The sequence below is a fragment of the Peromyscus leucopus genome, chromosome X (genome assembly GCF_004664715.2).
Source record: "Peromyscus leucopus breed LL Stock chromosome X, UCI_PerLeu_2.1, whole genome shotgun sequence".
Lineage (NCBI taxonomy): Eukaryota > Metazoa > Chordata > Mammalia > Rodentia > Cricetidae > Peromyscus > Peromyscus leucopus.
This window is the reverse complement of record NC_051083.1, coordinates 135,988,206-136,008,518: the sequence shown is the minus strand read 5'-3', so window position 1 is coordinate 136,008,518 and position 20,313 is coordinate 135,988,206. Positions and strand designations below refer to the sequence as shown.

At 47.5% G+C, this 20,313-nt stretch overlaps 1 protein-coding gene across 1 annotated transcript; it reads right to left on the bottom strand.

Moving 5' to 3' along the window:
* Window positions 1-213: 213 nt before the first annotated feature.
* Abcd1 (ATP binding cassette subfamily D member 1) lies at window positions 214-20,268 on the bottom strand. Its single transcript, XM_028888491.2, has 10 exons — window positions 18,936-20,268; window positions 15,751-15,931; window positions 8,323-8,465; window positions 8,072-8,240; window positions 6,909-7,003; window positions 4,287-4,432; window positions 3,768-3,913; window positions 1,844-1,928; window positions 1,501-1,626; window positions 214-1,416 (listed from the first exon to the last, which is right to left on the bottom strand). Exons 1-10 carry the CDS (start codon window positions 19,833-19,835, stop codon window positions 1,197-1,199), a joined length of 2,211 nt encoding a protein of 736 aa, XP_028744324.1. The 5' UTR covers window positions 19,836-20,268; the 3' UTR covers window positions 214-1,196.
* Window positions 20,269-20,313: the final 45 nt, after the last annotated feature.

Genomic DNA, 20,313 nt, shown 5'->3' with positions numbered 1-20,313 from the left:
TCTGTCTCCTGAGTGCTGGGGTTTGTTTGTTGAGACAGGGTCTCGCTGTGTAGTCCTGTCTGTCCTGGAACTCACTATGTAGACCAGGCTGGCTTTGAACTCATAGAGACCCACCTGCCTCTGCCTCCCCAGCGCTGGGATTAAAGACATGTGCCACCATGCCTAGCTTACTGCCCAGAACTTCTACCAGACACCAAGTCCAGGAGGCAGGAGTGTACTTTCCAGAGATTTTTACTGAGGGGGGTTTGGGGGGCACTCAGCCAGAGGGCTGAGGGCCCAGGAAAGGCACACAGTGGCAGTGTGTGTGGGGTCTCCCTCTTGGTGAGGGCTGGCTGAGCAGACACAGCACCTCCTATGACCCCTCTTTGGCACTGAGCTGGGAACATTGTGCCCTCACTCCTGCCTAGCCGGCAGAGGGCACCCCCAGTGGCAACTGGCAGTGTAGGCTGGTGAGGGGCCAGGTTTGGCACCAGAGGCTGGCTAGACCAAAGGGACCACCAGTGACCTCCTGTGCTGGCAGGGTGCTCATGTTGGCAATTCAGACAGCTATAAACTGGGAGTCAAATAAATTAGGTTGTAAAAGGTGGAGGAGTGGGAAGGCCAGGGCTACACTCTTCTCATGGTTCAGGAGGAACACTGTGCTGTTCTGGGGGTTAACATGGGGAAGGGCACACTTTGGACCTTGTCTGATCCTAGGCCTCATTCGGCTGTTTCCATGAGGGGGTGTCCTGTGGGACAGGGGCATTGGCTGGCCACCCAAAGAAATGGCAACAAAGGGACGGGTCAAAGGAACAATGAGGACTTGGGTTTCACAACCACCAGGCTTGCCAAACATTCTGGCTGCTGGCAGTAAGGGGGCAGCTCCTGCTTACTTCCTATGGCTCAGCCATACTGTTGTAGGGTCAGGACTAGGGCCTTCCAAACCCTCCACCCTCCCCAGAGAAAAGTAAAGGACACATTACCCTAACAGGGCACAGTTCATGGAGCAGATCTCAGGGTGAAGGTGGGATGGGGACGGGAAGAAGCAGAGTGTCATTCATATCCACTTGCTCGAGAGTGGGACCTTCAGAGAAGGCAGGCAATTGGCTAGGAAGGAGGAAGGCATGCAGGGGAGTGAAGGGAGGGTGGGAGCTGCAGCTTCCTTCATGTGATCCGAGAGCCTGGAGAAGGGTAGGGGCTGGGGACAAGGTCCCCAGTCAAGTGGAGACACCTGGGACTAAGGGCTGAACTGGGGCTGCAACCTCGCCAAGGATCTGGCGGAGCTCCTGAAGGCGCCCCTGCATCTTGGGGATGCCTGCCAGCTGCTGCTCCAGGCGCTGCTTCTCCTCAGTCAGGCTCAGGCGGGCTACCGAGTCCAGCTTCTCAAACTTCCAGCCTCCCTCCCCATCAAACTGCAGCAAGTGTGTGTGGTACTTCCTGAACAGGAGAGAGATGGAAGGCTGTCACAGGTGCTTCCCCACCTCAGGTGGCAGCCCCACTCACAACTCCAAGAGCACCTACCATAGGGAGGGCCGATGGGTGATGGACAGTAGTGCGATACCAGCATCTTTGGCTGCTTGGAAGATCTTGCCTTCCACATCAATGCTCACAGCACTAGTGCACTCATCCAGGAGGGCGTACTTTGGCCTTAGGGTGGGAGTGGGTAAAGAAAAAAGCTGTGGATTCCCCACCACTGTCCAACTTCAGCCCATGGCCAGCCATTTGTGAACCATGGCCCTGTTGTACTGGGATGAGGGGTGAGAGTCCTCCATGGAGTTGTCTTCCTCCCACTGGGAGCACCCATTTTCCCTTCCTTGTTGGATCCAAATCACTAAATGTCCTTGAAAGACACTGCAGTGCTCACCTGTGGTAGAACATGCGGGCCATGCCAATCCTCTGCTTCTCACCTCCAGATAGGACGTCCTTCCAGTCACACACAGCCTCCCAACCTGGGCAGGAGGTGAGGGGCTCAGCTCAATTCAACAGGTACCCAGTGAGAGTCAGGGTAGGACCAGGGTTAAGGAAAGCCAGAGCACTTTGACCCTGGCTGAACTTGTCCAGCTGCAGACTTCTGCTCTGTGTCCTCATCTGCCTATAACACTAATAACTAAAAGACTTGGAACAAGAACTGTCTTTCCCACATAAAACATGCTACAGTCCTACCTCCAGAAGGATTTGGAGAGAGGGTCTTTCCAAATGTGCTCAGGTTGGGTGGACCCTAATCAAGTGTGACTGGTGCCTTTATAGAGAATGGACATTTAAACACAGAGACATGTATAGAGAAAAGATGCGAAGACACACAGTGAAAAGTTGGCTGGCTACCAGCTGAGCAGAGTCCCTTGATGTGTTCTTCCTCATAGTCTCTGAAGGAGCTAGCTTTGCCACACCCAAATTTGTCTCCAGAATGCTAGAAAACAAAGTTCTCTGTTGAAGCCTGTCAGTCTGTGGCACTTAGTCATGGCAGCCTCAGGATACCTAATGGGTTGACAATAAAGAACCTGTCAACACTGCCTCAACAGGCAGCAGATGTTGAGGGCAAAGAGCCTCAGAGATGGTTAGAATGTTCTCCTCAGAACAGAGGCTACTCACCAGCGGAACTGGGTCATATCCCATGGCCTGGTGCTACTATGCTGGCATAGAGGACTGAGTGAGCATGTGAGGAGGGTGACTTGTCAGGACTGTGTGGTAGAAGTGGCATTTCCTCTCCTATCATCCACCCTATGTTTCTATATGACTAGAAGTTTCCTTAGGGCATGTGAAACATTTTAGCTTGTCGTCTTGTGAATGGTAACCATGGTGCTAATTCTAGCCACTGTCATACATGTAGTACCCATGGAGCCTTCCTGGGAAGACAGAAGGCAAGTATTCTTTGTCTTTGTCCTTCATCACTTTCCTCCATCCTACAGCCTGTGACTGGATGTGATGGCTACTGCAGTCATATTGGTAATACGGTGACTTTAGGAATGGAAGTCATGCACAGCATCATAACTTGGTATAAGAGCTTGTATCCCTACAGCCTATAGTGAACCTTTCTGTCCCCCAAACTGTGGCTTGTTTCTTTTGGGATTTACAGCACAGTGGAATAAACCTGTAAATGACTTGAACCATTATGGCGACTAGCATGGTACTGTTATTCAGAGTTGAATTCAATCCTAAGAGGTTGCAATTGTTGGCTACAGGTACTAGTCATTCAGAGCAACCACAGGGCACTGCAGGAGATGTTCCTCAATAAGCTTTCTCTTCTCAAAAACACCTTCTCTAGCCACTTGGGGGCTTTCCTCAGAGTCATCCATGACTCTGCCCTCCACTCACATTCCAAGTCTCTGTACAAACAGAAACATATACCTGGCCATCCTACCCTACCTACAGAAGGGTCAGCCTGCTCAAATGCAAAACTGATCTTACCAGTTGGTTACCTAAAGCCTCAGAGCTTCCAGTATCTTACAGAGGCAGCCAATATCTTTGTACCTCAAGGCCCAGTTGCAACCTATCCTGCTGTCATCTGGCTCCCTAACAAGGTGATTGTCCTAGGTGGTGGTTGTTGTTCTTTTTTTTTCTACAGAGGGTTTCCTAGGTAGCCAATGAGGCAAGTGCTCTGCTACTTTTATTGGCACCCAAGCAACCTGTTTACCCTTTCTCCCTGGCAGGCACTTTGAACTCCTGGATGCTGAGGTAACTCATGTCCCCAGCGATTAGGGGAAGAGGCCAGAGGTAGGTTGGCAACAGGTTCCCCATTAAAGTCTTGGGACAAAGGGTGACTGAATTGTGACCCCATGCCCTGTCCCTACCTCCCTCCCGTTGCAGGATGTGGCGGAGATGCACGATGCCCAGGATGGCTTCCAGCTGCTGCTCCGAACAGCCCTTCCTCCGCATATCCTCCACAGAATCAGGATAGATCACTTGGTCACGCAAGGAGCCCACGGACATGTAGGGCCTGTGGGAAAGCTGCATGTCCACTGGGGCAAGGTAGCCCTGTTTCCCAGCAGTGCTCTGTGCTCCAGAGTGGCCGTGGCCACAAAGCTTTCCAACTGTTGACATACCACACCCAGGTACTCCCCCAGCTAACATGTCCCCCAGCTAACATGTCCATATACTCACCTATGTGCATGGACACAAGTATGTGTACCACCCCCATTTGTGGACATGAGTGTAAGAACCACCATCCTGATCTGAAATGGACAGGACTAGTTTGTGTTCCTGACTATTGGCATATGGTATAATATCTTGGCATCCTTTCCTGAGAGGCAGACTCTGCCGATGCACAGATGGGAAAAGGTGGAGAAGATACAGGGAATGGGTTTACTCACCTCTGAGGGATATAGAACATGCGCTGGGGTGGGGGCTTATAGAGTACACCACTGTATGTGGGCCAGAGTCCACCCAGGATTCGGAACAGTGAGCTCTTGCCACAGCCATTGGGGCCTGTGATGAGCAGGTGCATGCCTTCTTCCACCTGTGGAAGAATCAGGGCATGGCATCCAGAGCTTCAGTCTCTTTCCCCATACCCTGAATCACTGTGGCCTCCTTCCCAGTCTCAACAAAGCTTTCTATATCTGGGATGGGGATGCAGCTCAGTTGGTAGGGTGCTTGCTGAGCACACACAGACCGTGGGTTCAATCCTCAGTACCACATAAACCTTGTATGCTTGTAATGCTAGCACTTGAGAGGTATAAACAGCAAGATCATAAGTTCAAGTTCAATTCAACTAAATCCTTGGCTACACAGTAAGTTCAAGGCCAACTTGAATTACATGAGATCCTGTCTCAAAAAAGAAAGGAAGGAAGGAAGAAAGGAAAGAAAGAAAGAAAGGAAAGAAAGAAAGTGAGTAAGATAGGAAGGAGGGGAGAAAAGCAAGCAAGCTAGTTTCCTATATATAAGGCTGGCATGTGGGAAGGATCTTGCTATGTTGCCCAGGCTGGTCTGGAACACAGTCTTCCTGCCTTAGAATCCTAGGGGCTGAGATTTTAAGCGTGTGCTACCATACCAAGTACACTCTTGATTTCTTGGCAAGTGACTACAAGGCCACAGGGATGGGGTCCAGTATGCAGAGCGTCAGTTGAATGCCAGGTCTAGGATATAGGGGAATGGACAAGACTTGATTCTTTCCTCTAAGGCCCTAACATGCTTCGATAGCACAAACCAAACACAGGGGCCCCATTGGCTTTTAGACCCCAGAGTAGCTGAGCACTGGAGTTCTGGCAGCAGTGGCAGGAAGGAGGGGTTAGTCCATTTAGTGTCACTGCTAGCTAGTCAGAGAGAATGGGTCACAGAGGAGGCAGTAGACATGGCATGACCATCCCTAGCACTACTATCCTCAGTCCCTTCCTTTTTAGTGTAGGTGGTTCCTTATCTGCAAGTGATAAGGGTGTTGCTGCATGGGGCTCCCTGGAAGATCCACGTTCTGGTCTTTGATTTACCTTAAGCAATGTGACAGGTTGACCTGTGTACCCTGAATTTATCTGAAGTACTATGTCCTACTGTCTCAGAGTGGGACCTGACATTGCACATGAAATTAGCTAAATGGACACTAAGGCATACTGGAGGAGAGTAGGTTAAATTCAACATAAAGAAGTAAGATTCAAATAGACACACACAGAGGGGTGTGTATGTGTGTGAGGAAAGAGGCAGAGAGTAGGGTGACACAGCAGAAACCCAGGAACATTAAGGACTGTCAGTGAACTAGAAGTCAGGCAAGGCCTGGGGTGCACATGCTCTCCAAGAAGGAATCCACCTTAGTCCTTGAAGCTAGACTTCTGGCCTCAAGAATATGGAAAGAGTCCATTTCTGGTGATAATGCTGCCCAGTCCAGGGGGCTTGTTTAGGGCAGCCCCAGGACACTCACTAGCATAGGACAGTTGGTTCTGGAGGATAGGAGTGGCAAGAGGGTCTCAGGCTCTCTCAGGGCCCCAGCCCTACTCTTCCACCTGATTCCTTGGCAGTCTTGCTCTCCATTCAGGTTCAATTTGTTCACCCAGGCTGCAGTATCTTTGCTTCCTTGGGCAAGGCAGGAAACTACCTACCTTGGGTCCATCAGGGACCATACCATTATGTTATGCTGTTTAGGGAAGGGACATGTGCTGTATGTACTCAACTGGCTTTCTAGGATCTTGCCCTTCTTCCTCCTCTCCAGGCTCAGCCAACCCCTAGGTGAAGGCAGGGGTCTGATAGTCCACTTCCTCTTTCATCTTTCTAGCTTCCTCCCTTGCTGGGACATTGCAGGCCCAGGTCCCTTTGTCCCTTAGCCCCTAACTCAAGTTGTGTCCACCTATCTACCGCCTATGCTTTGAGGAAAAGCTTCACTGGGCTTCCTCTTATCAAATGATGATCAACCTTTGGTGGTATTTATTGTACTTTGCATCAGAGTCTAACTAGAGACTCTTTAAATTTATTTATTTAGTTGCTTTTTTTTTGAGACAGGGTCTCACTATGTAGCTCTGGCTGTCCTGGAACCCACTCTGTAGACCAGGCTGGCCTTGAACTCAGAGATATCTGCCTTCCTCTGCCTTTTGAGTGCTGGGATTAAAGGTGTGCACCACCACACCAAGCTGTGGGTAATTTTTAAGGGCATCCTAGTCTCTGATTTATCTTTGGTTTCTAATAGCCCAGAGTTCAGGGAAGCCTGATAGGATGAACAAATGATCAAACCAGGAGTACTTTGGTAACCCTTGGACAACCCTGGTAATTGTTAGTCTCTTTTATCAGCACTCACATTATTGCTTCAGAACTCATGGTCAGAGACACGTTAGTCTCTCAGCTTGACCTTGGCCTATCTGCCACGCAGACCTGAGGACAATGTCACTGCTAGCACAGCTAAGCGAGATGCCAAGGGTTAGGGTTCACAGATAAACTGGGAAGTGTACCCTGTCCCCAGCTACTTGGTCCAGACTGGTTAGCACTTCAGGTTGGGCATGCTCCTCCACTTGACCTACCCTGATGTTGAGGCTGGCCACCACCACCTCTCCTGTGGGTGTGATGATGGGGATGTTCTCACAGATGATCCCCTGCTCCACATCTACCACCTGGCCTGTAGAGAGAAGGCACGGAAGGATAGGGGCACAGCATTTTTCTGATTTCCTGTGCCCTGATGCTCACCCCAGTTCCCTTGGCACAGGCTTAACCTACCTCAATAGTAGGCCCTAAGTTCTCAAATAGTATGGGGCCCCATGTAAAACCAGAGGTCTTCCAACAAGTTGATAACCCCAGAGTCAAGTAGCATGCCCTAAGCTGCCACCTTTTGGTCCTCTGGAGTCCGAGGCATTGAGTGGGTACTCTTGCCCTGTGACAACCCCTTTTGGCAACATTGTAAGGTCAGCTACAATGCCTGAGCTCCACTGCTGCAGTACCCTGACTCCTGTGAACTAGCAGCTGGCTGGGATTTCTTTTGTGCTTGCACTCTGCCTTGACTTCTTTTTTTTTGTTTCTTTTTGAAACAGGGGCTTATCCTATAGCCCTCACTGGCCTTGAATATGCAGCAATCCTGCCTCAGCCTCCCAAGTGCTGGGATTACAGGCATTAGCTATCACTTATGAACGTAAATATTTTATTTATTTACTTACTCATTTATTTAATTTTAGACAGAATGCTAAACTTGACACCACCATGCCAGCTTTATGTTGTAGTACGGATTGAACCAAGGGCCTTGTGTATAGTAGGCAAACACTAACTGAGCTATATCCCTAGCCATGAAACCCCTTTTTTTTTGTTGCAGTGTTGGGAAATGAACCCAAGGTCTCATTTTTGTTAGGCAAGCACTCTACTACTGAACTACATACATATATCCACATCCCTCATTGCCTTGATTTATCTGTGTGGGTATAAGATACCCAGCACTGAGAGTCCATAACCCTTCTGTCTTAACTGGTAACCCAGACCAACATACTTGGGAGGGTGTGTCAGCAGCCAAACTGGTAGCCAGTGCTTGGAGAATGCAGGCTGCTGGGCCAGCCCCCTCCCAAGTGATCTAGTTTTCAATGATCTTTCTGGCAATGAGTGCTGAGTACAGGGTTTCTTGAGTGTTGGGGTGGTAATGTTAAGAGACAAAGCAGTGGGTAGGAAGGCAGAGGAGAAGCACTCTGCACCGAGGGTACCTTACCTTGGATCTTCAGGGGCCCCTCTACACGGACACCAGACTGTACCATGGCCCCAGGCCTAGCCTGAGCCTCCTCTAGATCCCCGGTCCTCTTAAAACGACAGTGTTGGACATCTTCGAATACCTGGAACATCTCATACACTCTGGCTGTGTAGCCAGCCAGCTCTGTCACCTATAAGGAGGGTGACATGGGCTCAACTTCAACTAGTTTGGGAGTGGGAGAGCAGGCAGGGTGGGAGCTGCACTGGGGTTACCTCCTTGTAGGATGACATGATCCTCTCGGTGGCATCTGCAGCAGCTGTGAGGAGGTTTCGGGCAATGGTGAAGGCTTCTGTGCGCTCACTAACCAGCTCCTCCTCCTTCATTTCCAAGGCTGCCTTCTTCATGGCTTCTGAGTCTACAAACCAAGGTTGGAGGTAGGAGAGACAGTGGAAAGTCACAGAGCTACCATGGAAAAGATGAGCATTGTGCATACCATGTTATGATAGATGTACAGAAACACATATGTTCTCCACCTCACAGCATAAATAAAAACTGACTGACTCACAGGAGAAAATGGGTAAGACTTGTTCTTAGATTCGATTTCTTAGCCGTGAGACTAGAAACACAAGTAGTTAAAGAAAAACAAATCAACCTGAACTTCAAAATAAATACTTTTGAGCACTGAGGGACATCATCAGCAAAGTGCAAAGGCAACAATACAGACTGGGAAAAAATGCTTGTAAACCACATGCTAGTAAAGGTATAGTCCTCTAAAACTTTTCTTAGCTCAGAGCAATCTAGCATTTGGTTGTAGAGGCAGGAATATATATATATGCCAGGTGTGGTAGCACACACCTATAATCTCGATACTCTGAAGGGTGAGGAAAAAGGATTGCCTCAAGTTCAGGGCCAATAGTGTGGAACATTTTCTCAAAAAAAATTAAAGAGATATAAAGAGCAATAAGGTGGGCTGGTGAGGTGGCTCAGCTGGTAAAGGTGCTAACCAACAAGCCTGATGACCCAAGTTTGACCCCCAGGATCTGTATGGTGGAAGTTGAGAACTAACTCCCAAAAGTTGTCTTCTGACTTCTACATGTGTGTAGCATTATGAGTACTTCCTCATCCTACTATCATAATAAATAAGTACATATGTCATCCTGACTAGGGAAGCTGGAGCAATGGGAGGTAGGAGCAGACATTGGCCAGGTGAGAAGTAGGACCCCCAACCCATGGCTGGAAGGAGATGAAAATAGAAAAGCACTTGGCAGTTCCTTACAAAGTTAAACAGTGAATTTCCAAAGGATCTAGGAATTCCTCTTCTAGCTATATAGCCAGGAGAAACAAAAACATGAGTTCACACAGAATCTTGTATGGAATGTTCACAGTAGTGCTCTTCATAATAGCCAAAAGGTGGAAACAATTAGCCTGTTTGGTAATGGGTGAAGACACTGAAGTGTGTATCGTAGAAGAACAAAACTAGGTCCCTATCTCTTGCCTATATAGAACAATTCTAAATGAATCAAATACCTTTTGTACCTTGGAATGAGGATACATTCCTGAAACCCCAGCACTTGGGAAGACAAAGATGAGGATCAGAAGTTGAATGCCCTCCTTGGCTACATAGTGAATTCCAGGCCAGCCTTAGCTACATGAGATCCTGATTCAAAAAAAAAAAAAAATTCATGCTGGGCATGGTGGCATACACCTTTAATTTCAGTACTTGGGAGCTACAGGCAGGTGGATTTCTGTGATTTTTGAGGCTATCCTGGTCTACAAAGCGAGCTCCAGACCAGCCAAAGCTACATAGTAAGACCCTGTCTAAAAATAACAGCAAAACTAAATACCAAACAAAACAAAACAACAAGCAATCCAGTTATACACACACACATTCTGTGTGGCATGTGTCTATCACATCATACACATGCACACACAATAAATAATAAATAAAAAATAAAGAAAAATGTTGAACACCCTAGCTACCAGGGAAATGGAAGTAAAAACTATACCAAATTTCATCATCCTACAGAGGATGGCTACCATCAAGTTCCAGGCCCACCAGAGATACAAAGTGAGAACCCTGTCTTAAAAAAAAAATAAAGTCTGCCAGGCAATGGTGGCACATGCCTTTAATCCCAGCACTTGGAAGGCAGAGGCAGGTAGATCTCTGTGAGTTCGAGGTGATTCTGGTCTATAGTGAAAGTTCAAAAACCAAACATAAGCTTACAAAAAAAAAGGAATGACAACAAATGCTGGGAGGCTGTAGGGAAAGGTGAACCGCTTTCCTTTTTTTTGTGCAGGAATGTAAATGGGTGCAGCTGCTATGTCAATCAGTGTGGAGGATCCTTAAAAAAAACAACTGAAAATAGAATTTCCATATGACATATCTGTACCACTCCTGGACAAACACCTAAAGGACTCTAAGTCCTACCACAGAGATACTTGCACATTCATGTTTATTGCTGCACTATTCACAATAGCCAAGAAATGCAATCAGCCTAGATGTCCATCAATAGATGAATAGAAAATGAAAAAGTGGTACATATATAAAGTGGAGTTTTATTCAACCATAAAGAAATTGAAATTACACCATTTGCTAGAAAATGGATATAACTGGAAATCAACATACTAAGCAAAACACACCGGACTCAGAAAGACAAATATCATGTTCTCTAAAATTTATGAAAACGGAAACTAACAGGGGCAGGGAGAGAGACAGGAGAATGTAACAGGAGGTGAATATGGTCAGAGTGCATGATATAGTTGAATGAAAATATCTTTATGAAAGCTGAGCATAGTGATGCATGCCTTTTATCCTAGCACTTGGGAGGCAGAGGCCAGCCTGGTTTGTATAGTGAGTTCCAGGAAAGCCAGAACTACACAGTGAGACCCTGGCTCAGAAAAACAAACACATCTTTATGAAACCTATCATTACATACAATGAATATATAGTTAAAAAAGCATTTATAATAAGTCAGATGTGATAACACATGCCTGTCTCAAAAGAACAGAAAGAGAAATTATAGTATATGCATACAATGAAATATTAGTCAGTCATAAGAGGGAATGAAGGACTGGTTCACTTCCAACATAGATGAACCTTGAAACAATTATGTTCACTGAAAGAAGCCAGACAGCAAAGGTCACATGCCATTTCTATGCGATGTCTGGAATAAACAAATCCATAGAGATAGAAGGCAGATTAGAGGATGCCAGGGGCTGAGTGACAGAAGATTAGGAGTGACTGATAATGGATCTGGAGCCTCCTTTAGAGGCAATCAAAATGTTCTGGACTTAGATAATGGTGATGGTTACACAATGGTTAAAAAAAAAAAACCCGATATATATAATTTTTTGAGACAGGGTTTCTCTGTGGAGCTTTGGCTGTCCTGGAACTTGCTCTGTAGACCAGGCTGGCCTCGAACTCACAGAGATCTACCTGCCTCTGCCTTCAATGCTGGGATAAAAGGTGTGCTGCTTGAGGTATATTTTTAAAAAGGCTGAATTGAATGGTCTGTTAATCACATCTCAATAACATCTATTAAGGAGCTGGAGAGACGGCTCAGTGGTTAAAAGCAGAGGATCTGAGTTTGAGTCCCAAAACCCATGTCGGGTAGTTTCCAATTGCCTGTCATTCCTACTCCAAGGGATTCAATGCTTCTGGACTCTTTAGGCATCTGTATTCACATGTACATATTTGCCCTCCACATACACATAATTGTTGGGTACCTTATCAGTCTTTCTTGCTGAACATCTGGATTTCTTCATTCAGCTCCCACTGAGCTTTGTTTCTTAAGTGTGACTTTTCTCCTCCTGACTTTGCAGTGCCCCACATTCTACTCTGTGGTCTCTAACCTCCTGTCAATGGACAGCTCTGATTTCTTACAAGAATCACTCCTGTCTAAACCTGCTTTTTTGGTCATAGTTTACATCCCATGGCCATGCCCTTAAAGTCTCCATAGTTGACAGTTTTGACTTTCAAGACCTTATGACCCACAGAAGAGCAAGGCTTTAATAAATTATTATTATTAGTAGTAGTATGTGTATGCATGTATATGTACATGTAATATGTGGGCACACATTTACAACAGCATACATGTAGGGGTCAGAGGACAACTTCGTGGAGTGGGTTCTTTCCACTTTTTAAAAATTAATTTATCTCTTTTTATTTCATGTGCACTGGTGTTTTGCCTGTATGTGTGTCTGTGTGAGGGTGTCAGAATCCCTAGAACTGGAGTTACAGTTGTGAGCTGCCATGTGGGTGCTGGGAATTGAACCCGGGTCCTCTGGAAGAGCACCCAGTGCTCTTAACCACTAAGCCATCTCCCATCTCTTTCCACTTTTACGTGGGCCCCAGAAATCAAACGCAGATCACTAGGTTTTCAGGGAAAGCACCTTTATCTGCTAAGCCATCTTGCCAGCCCCAGAGCAAGGTTTTTACACATGGAACCTGGAAATGTGGTGGGAAACACGGAAGAAAGGGGGGTATAAATGGATAAATAATGAGTGTCCACTGGGGAGTCATCAAAGGACCAGGGCTCTGGGAGGTGAAGCCGTGGGAAGAGGTAACCAGGATATATATGACCCTCAAGTGGATTAATGGCTGGGGTTGGTCAGGGAGGAAAAGGTACAAAGAGCTCAGAAAAGTTCAAGTTTGAAAGGGAACAGGATGGATGCCTTCAGGGCCTGGCCCAGGAAATGGGGGAGGGGAAATTAATGCACTAAAGTTGTGGTGAGCTAAATCTAAATATCCCCTTTTCCACTGTGTCTTCAAAGACATAGCTACAGTAGGCAGCAGAGACATTAGCCCTTTTTCCCAATATCCCTATAGCTTTTTTTTTTTTTTTTTTTTTTTTTTTTTTTGGTTTTTCGAGACAGGGTTTCTCTGTGTAGCTTTGCGCCTTTCCTGGAGCTCACTTGGTAGTCCAGGCTGGCCTCGAACTCACAAAGATCCGCCTGCCTCTGCCTCCTGAGTGCTGGGATTAAAGGCGTGCGCCACCACCGCCCGGCCCCCTATAGCTTTTCTTTTGTCAGTGAGACAAAGGGACAACATGTCTTTGTGACCTGGACATTCTGGCAGCAGCTAGCACTTCCTAGAGGCAGACCATCCTAGGACCTTTGGAGTCAAGGCTTGGCAGACAAGATAGGCAATCTCACCCCCTTTCTAGCCCTGGGGCTACCATTGCAGGACAGCAAAACAAAGCTTATCTAAAATCATCCCCAGTGGTAGGTGGCTTCCTCTAAGGCTTTTTTTGAAGTACTTGGAACATCAATTGCCACATCTATACCCTCATTCAGCTCACCATAAAAGGTGAGGGAGAAAAGTCACATAAAGAAGTGACATACACAGAGAGGCAGTACTTGGGAGAGGAGTAAGGCAGAACACATAAAGGTAGGCAGAAATAGTTAAATGCTTTAAAAAATTCAAGTTGGACATGACTGAAAGAAAAACAACAGGTGACCTGGAGAGTTATTAAGCAAAAAGAAAGACTAAGAAGCTGAAAAGCCTAAATATGGCTCATTGGTTAAGAGCTGCTGTTGCTTGTGGTTGTTTGAATGAACATGGCACCCATAGGCTCATATTTCTGAATAACTGGTTCTCAGTTGGAACTGTTTTGGGAAGGATTAGGAAGTATGGCCTTTTGGAGGAGGTATGTTAAGGAGGGTGGGGGTGGGCTTTGAGGTTTCAAAAGCCCATGACAGGCCTAGTCTCTCTGGCTCTCTGCCTCCAATTTTTGGGTAAGATGTAAGTTCTCAGCTACTGCTCCAGTGCCATGCCTGCTTGTCTGCTGCCATGTTCTCCATCATGATGGACACAGACTCACCCTCTGAAACTATAAGCAAGTTCCCAATTAAATGCTTTCTTCTATAAGTTGCCTTGGTCATGGTGTTTCTTCACAGCAATAGAACAGTGACCAACACATTGTTCTTACAGAGGACCTAGGTTTGGAACTTACAACTGTCTGTAACTCCAGTTCCAGGGGATCTGATGCCCTCTTCTGGCTTCTGCAGGCACCAGACATGCACTAGGTACACAAACATACATGATGGCAAAACACCCATATACATAATATTAAAAAAAGAGAAAAGCATGCATATTTGAAGGAAATAAAAGTCTGATGCAGGAGAAGCAGAAACTCACACCTAAGCACATTTCACTAAAGCTGAATAGTACAAAAGAGAAAGAAAATGATAAAGGTATCTAGAGAGAAAATGCATGGTACTAATAATTAAACTAACAAAAAAATTTAACAGCTATGCAAGAAGGAAGAAGACAATGAAATTTTGTCAAATGACTGGAATAAATTAACTGTCCACTAAATTTTTATGCTTAACCTTACTAGTTCAGGAATAAGAGTAAAAGATTTTAAAAAAGAGTGAAAAATATTTTCCGGGTAGTGGTGGCACATGCCTTTAATTCCAGCACTCAGGAGGCAGAGGCAGGTGGATCTCTGTGAGTTCAAGGCCAGCCTGTCCTACAAAGTAAGTTCCGGAACAGCCAGGACTGTTACACAGAGAGCCCTGTCTTAAAAAACCAAACCAAAAAAACCCCCTCAAAACCAAACAAACCAAAACAACAACAACAAAAAAGCCAAACAAAACCAAAAACCAAAAAACAAAACAAAACAAAACAAAACAAACAAAAAACCCAAAATCAAAAGACCTCATGATACCCTTACTAAAAGAACTTTTTAGCCAGGCACAGTGTAATCCTAGCACTTCAGAGGCTGAGGCAGGAGGATGTTCAAGGGTAGCTGGGCTACAAAGAGAGACTCCATTTCAAATCAAAACAAACCACAAAAAGAAAAAGTTAACTTCTGAAAATGTCTATCAGGAAGGATGACTGAAGGAAGGGAATGCTGAGCAGAGATATCAGTATCCATATGGGTGAGTTTACACAGATCACACAAAGCCATAATAGAGAATGAAAGCACATGATAGCCAGGTGTGCTGGCACTCACTAGTAATCTCCAGCACTCAGGAAATGGGTAGGAGGATCAGCAATTCACAGTCACACTCAGTTACATACTGAGTTCAAGGTTAGCCTGGGCTATAAGAGGCCTTCTCTCAAAAATCAAAACACAAACAAAACAAACAAAAAGAAAAAACCCCACAAAACTTCAGGCTGGGTTGTAATGACAGGTGTCACAGGGGTTGCTTCTCCAGGTAAACTATTCTAAGGCTTAGGAGGAGGGGAGCTATTTATTGATTAACCTAAGGAGACTTTCAAGAAATGCATGCTCACCTTTTCAAGGGCAATCACTAAAAGTTGAATGAATAAATTGCAAACCAGTAGAGGAACAAACAGAAATAAAGACAACCTGACCACCACCAAAGTGACAGGTAGGGCAGGCTTCCTACTCCCTACAAAGGCCTTGCAATTTGTAAGAACCATTTGTTGGAAGAAACCAAGGCTGAGTCATGAAGGGATTTACCCAAACCATTTCCTATGCTTATCTCCAATTAAAATTGGGCTGAGGACAGGTGGGTAAATGGTACACACATGTGGAAAAGTAGTATGTGGGGTTCCTAAGTCTGTGGTGCCTTCTTGGCACCAAGGACCCTGAGATGCATACATGGCAGCTAAGAGCTCTGAGGAATGCCTGACTTCTGATAATCTCAAGGCCAGTAGGACCTCAGTGTAGAAGGGAAAATTGGATGGCTGAGCTCTGGGCCCTAGTCCCTGGATCCTTGGTTCTTACCTGACTCTGCATAGCCAGTTGCTGTGATGATGGGGACAGCTACCATGAGCAGGCCAGATGCACTCCACACATATTTCATGAGGAACTGTTCCAGCATGACATACCATAGGCGTTCCAGCAGGATAAGGTTGATCTGTGAAGCCAGGTCTTGATAGGAGTGTTGTAGTAGTGCCAGTTCCACCTGCAAGGGCAATAGATATCCAACAGTCTTGTGACAACTCCTGGGGGGTAATGGTGAGAGTCCCCAAGTACGGTCCACATACATGCTAAGCTATTTGATGGCCACAAGGCCAAGGGATTCAAGACTATATTTGTGGAGGGGCCAAGTCTCAAACAGGGGTGATGGTAAGGGACTGTCTGATGTTATGAGGCAGCTCCTATCCTCTCAATTACTGCTGTGGTTGGGACATTGACTGCTTTCCTCTCTGTATCCTGCCAGGGCAGTTTCTGGATCCAGGCCCCTGAGGGCAGTTGCCTTTCATCTTCTGCTGACCCCATTTCATTGGGCTCCCTCCTAGTGCCTCCCCACTCCAGAAATCATGAGCAATAGTTTTTCTACCTTGAACTAAGCAAAGTGCAGCATGGGAGAGCAAATGATAAAGCTCTTGGTTTTGTAAAACTCAATAAATAGTCTGTCTACTTAGGCTCCATTTCCTGCTACTTTTCCAGGACTCTTTTCTGTGAGAAAATTACACTGAATTTTCCCATCAAAACAAGTAAATATACTCTCAATTCTGGTGGCAGCTACAGTCAGACAGGCCTTGGAGGAGTCTAGAAGTATTGGGAAGTATTCATGACAAGGTGACTGTGGTGTTTCAAATTGCTCTGCCCCCACCCCCATGCCCAGCATGGCACTGGTTGTCAAGTGTTTTCACTTCTTTCTCCATTTTACTACCATACACCTCATTGTGTATATTCTCATGTCTATTGCAGGACAGAGAAATAGAGAGAGACAAAGTGACCTGCCCAAGCTCATACTGCCTGGAGATAGCAAGCAGTGTAGGAATGTGGACTGACTGGGCCAGGCTGTTAAGAGAATCAGATTTTCATTTTGGTTTGAGGTATGGTGGCTAGAATTTAGGTCCTTGGGCATTCTAGGCCTTGAGCATGCTAGGTAAGCACTCTACCACTGAGTTTATTTCCAGTCCTAGAGAACCAGACTTCTGTTTTTTATATATTTGTGACAGGGTCTCATTATATAGCCCTGGCTGGTCTGGAATGCTTTATGTAGACCAGAGCCAACCTCAAATTTGTGGTAATTTCCCTGTCTCTGCTTCCCAAGTGCTGGGATTACAGGTGTACACCACCAGGCCTGGCCTTTTTGTTATTTTTGAGACAGCCTCCCTCTGTGCCGAGAAACTCATTATGTAGACCATGAACTCACAGTCATCCTCCTGCTTCAGCCTGATAACCAGATTCTTACCAATAAAGCTGATTTAAGACTTACTTAGTTCTTTCAAGCAGGAGGTTGTATACATATGTATGTGTACACATGCATATGCACTGTTTGAAATTCTAGCAAGAATATAATACCCTGCTGTTTGCCTACCAGCCAGCTAGCCAGTTAGTTCCCTTCTGTCATAAACTGTTAACCTGAATCTAGGCCCATGTCCACAGTACATTAGTCAGTGGGACTAGAGTGGGACATGTGTCTATACAAGGGCAGTCAACTCACCATGGTGGCCCATCATTTCATACAGCTTAGACAAGCAGACCAAGGATGTACACAAGGTCCCTGGGTCCAGCAAGAGAACTCTATTGTTGAATGTGCTATTTCCTGAAGCTAGCCCAGAGGAAGTCTTTCTAAATACCATGCTCTTTCTTTTGCACGCTCTGCCTAGGCCTGCTCATATAGCCCAGCTTTCTTCAAACCTAGCCTCTCATTCCTAAAGTGAGTAAACCACCTTGCAGCACCTTGGTAATCTAGGATTGTGCCTTGAGCTGGTAGCAGTACCAGCTAAGGCTGATGGTGTAGCTATGGATATTGTGCCAAGTGCCTCACCCAAGGCCCTGGCTACTTGCCAAGGCCCTACAGCCTGGTATGCAGAAGAGAATGGGAGAGGGGTTATAGTGAGGGTGAGACACTTTTTCTCCTCATCTGAAACCTGACCTGGACCAGAGATACCTCTCTTTGCAGAATGTAGAGACAAATCCTTTCTGAAAGTCAAAGACAAGCCCGATTCTCTATATGATATGGAGCCAATGAGACAAGGTCCTGGGGCAAGTGGCTACCTGACCCAGGAAGCACACACAGACTTTCAAGAAATGGGTGCTTTTGTGTCCCTCCCTCGCCCCAAGCACTGGGGAACGGAAACTAGTTGCCAGAATAAGGCCTGAGGCAGCTGCAACCACAGGCCTAAGGAAGGGGAGGGGCTGCCACAGAATAAAGCCTGCACTGGCCTGAAGTAGCCTTTCCCAGTGTCTGACAGCTCTCCTGGACCCAGCCTACCTCATAGAGTGGCTGGAATCTGGGCGGAAGGGCGGGAGGGGGGGAGGGAGCTAGTCAGGCCTCAGGCCTACTGGCCGAGGCTGGGGCCAGGCATCCCCTATCCCTGGGAGGGAGGGAGGCAGCTAGGAAGGTTGCTTGCCAAGCCTTTCAGTCACTAGCCAGGCATGCCTGGGGCTTTGATAGCCTTGACCCTGAGCACTAGCTGCTGTGCTGAGCTCTGCTTGTTAACTTCTGCTTGGGCTGAGTCATGCCCATAATACCAGTCAGCCCAGGCAGTCAGCTCTGCTGGACGCTGGCCTTCAAAGGGCCCAGAGGTGCAAGAGAGGTTAGGTAGCAGGCTGTGTCCTACCATCCCTACTCCCGGATGGTAGGAGTCTAATTCCTCCCAGTTGGTTGCAGGAATGGTTGACTGCAAGCTTGGAGTGAGCTGAACCAGGAGCATCTCAAACCATTAGAATCCAAAGCTCCAAGACAATTTTACCAAGGAAGCAGAAGTGGCCTGGAGGTTGCAGGCAGCCAGCACAGGGAAGTTCCCACCCAGTGGTGCCATTTCTCCATTTCAGCACCTTAAGACTATAGCCATCCAAGGCCTACCCCTGAGCTTGTTCCAGTGCCTAATCACAACTTTAACATCAGCCTGAGTGGGCCTTAGGCTTTCCCCACTGCTTATAGCTGGCTGCCATGGGTCTCGCAGGCACCCCCTCTCCCATATAAGCAGCATTTCAACCTGCCCCACCTCATGGCCCCCGTAGAAGGCAATTTCCTCTGAGTTGGCCACCACTCGAGAGTGCATGTAGCGCAGTTCTCCCTTCCGCCGGGCCTCCTCTGCCACCAGCTCCCCAAACTTGGGAGAGAAGGCTCGAAGCACGTTGGCTGTTAGGAACACCACCAGGCCAGCGATGGCTGAGGGCCAGGCTGTGCCAGCTCCTCTGGAGCGGGCAGCTCGAAGGAGAGTGTAGGATGTCACAGCCACGTCCAGGAGCGGCTTGGTCAGGTTGGAATACAGGTGGGCTACAGAGGCAGCAAAGGCTACCACATCCTCCGTCAGAGATTGGTCAGGGTTTCGAAGCCGTCCATCCATGTTGCTTACTCGGTAGTAAGTCTGCTGGGAGAAGTAGAGGCTGTAGGCATGAGCAACTAGACGGCTTCGGAAAGACAGAGCCAGCTGGCCTTCTAGGTAACGGATGGCACTGTTGATGAAAGTGGCAGGAAGGGCGATGAGGAGCCACTGCAGCAGTTGCCAGCTAAAGGCCCGTGGGTCCTTGCGTACAATGCAGCGGGCCAGTCTGCCGTCCAAGCGGGCCACATACACAGACAAGAAAGTTCGGCTTACCAGAGCAGCAGAATGCAGGGCCAGCAGCCCTGTTTCCCGGCACAAGACTCTGGGGAACAGCAGCCTCAGGAGCACCAGGAGCCGCTGCAGGAATACCCGGTTCATGCCAGCCCTGGCTGCTGTGGCCCCAGAGGTCTCTTGCATGGGCTCCCCAGTTGGCACCTGAGGGCCTCTGGCAGGAGTCAGACACTGCCGTACTAGAGGGTAGATTTTGTGGACTCCATAAGCTGTGAGGGCCAGGACCACAGCTGTGCGCTTCAGCGTGGTCACCCTCGAGGATCGTGGAGTAGAAAGCACCGGCATGTCACCTGGACTGGTGGGCAGGCTGAGGGACTATTGCCCAAGGCTGCAGTTGCAGGCAGATGCTGGAAGTGCTGTTGCTCCGACCCAGGGCTCGTTGTCTAGGCAACTGGAAATCTTGAAGTGGTCCCTGAGACTGTTGCTTTAGGTCCCTGGAGTGGTGCTGGGGCCCTTAGATCGGTTGGCTTAGGATCCTCCAGGGTCGTGGCCTCTTCAGGCAGCCCAGGTGGAGGAAACTGGCTTCCCTCTCCGGATAGTCCCTTAGCCCCTGAGGTCAGAGCCTCTAGAGGTCTAAAGGAAAGAGGCTGTCTCTTCCCTTCCACCTCCTCTTACTGCTCCTCCTCCCCTTTGTGACGCCCCTCCCCGGGGCACCAGGCGTGTTCGTCCGCTTTGCACCCGGGCTGAAGCTTCTGTGACTTCGCCACAGCCCAGGATCCCCACCCACCCACCCCTCCCTAGGGGGGATGGGAGGCGGAGTTGG

What these genes read in the sequence shown, in the direction of transcription:
- Abcd1 (XM_028888491.2), bottom strand. Translation starts at nt 19,835, where the DNA reads ATGCCGGTGCTTTCTACTCCACGATCCTCGAGGGTGACCACGCTGAAG. An exon ending in ATGTTCTATATCCCTCAGAG is followed by an intron (nt 3,914 to 4,286) that starts GTGAGTAAACCC and finishes GCTTTCCCACAG; the next exon opens with GCCCTACATGTCCGTGGGCT. An exon ending in CATCCTGCAACGGGAGGGAG is followed by an intron (nt 1,929 to 3,767) that starts GTAGGGACAGGG and finishes CCTCCTGCCCAG; the next exon opens with GTTGGGAGGCTGTGTGTGAC.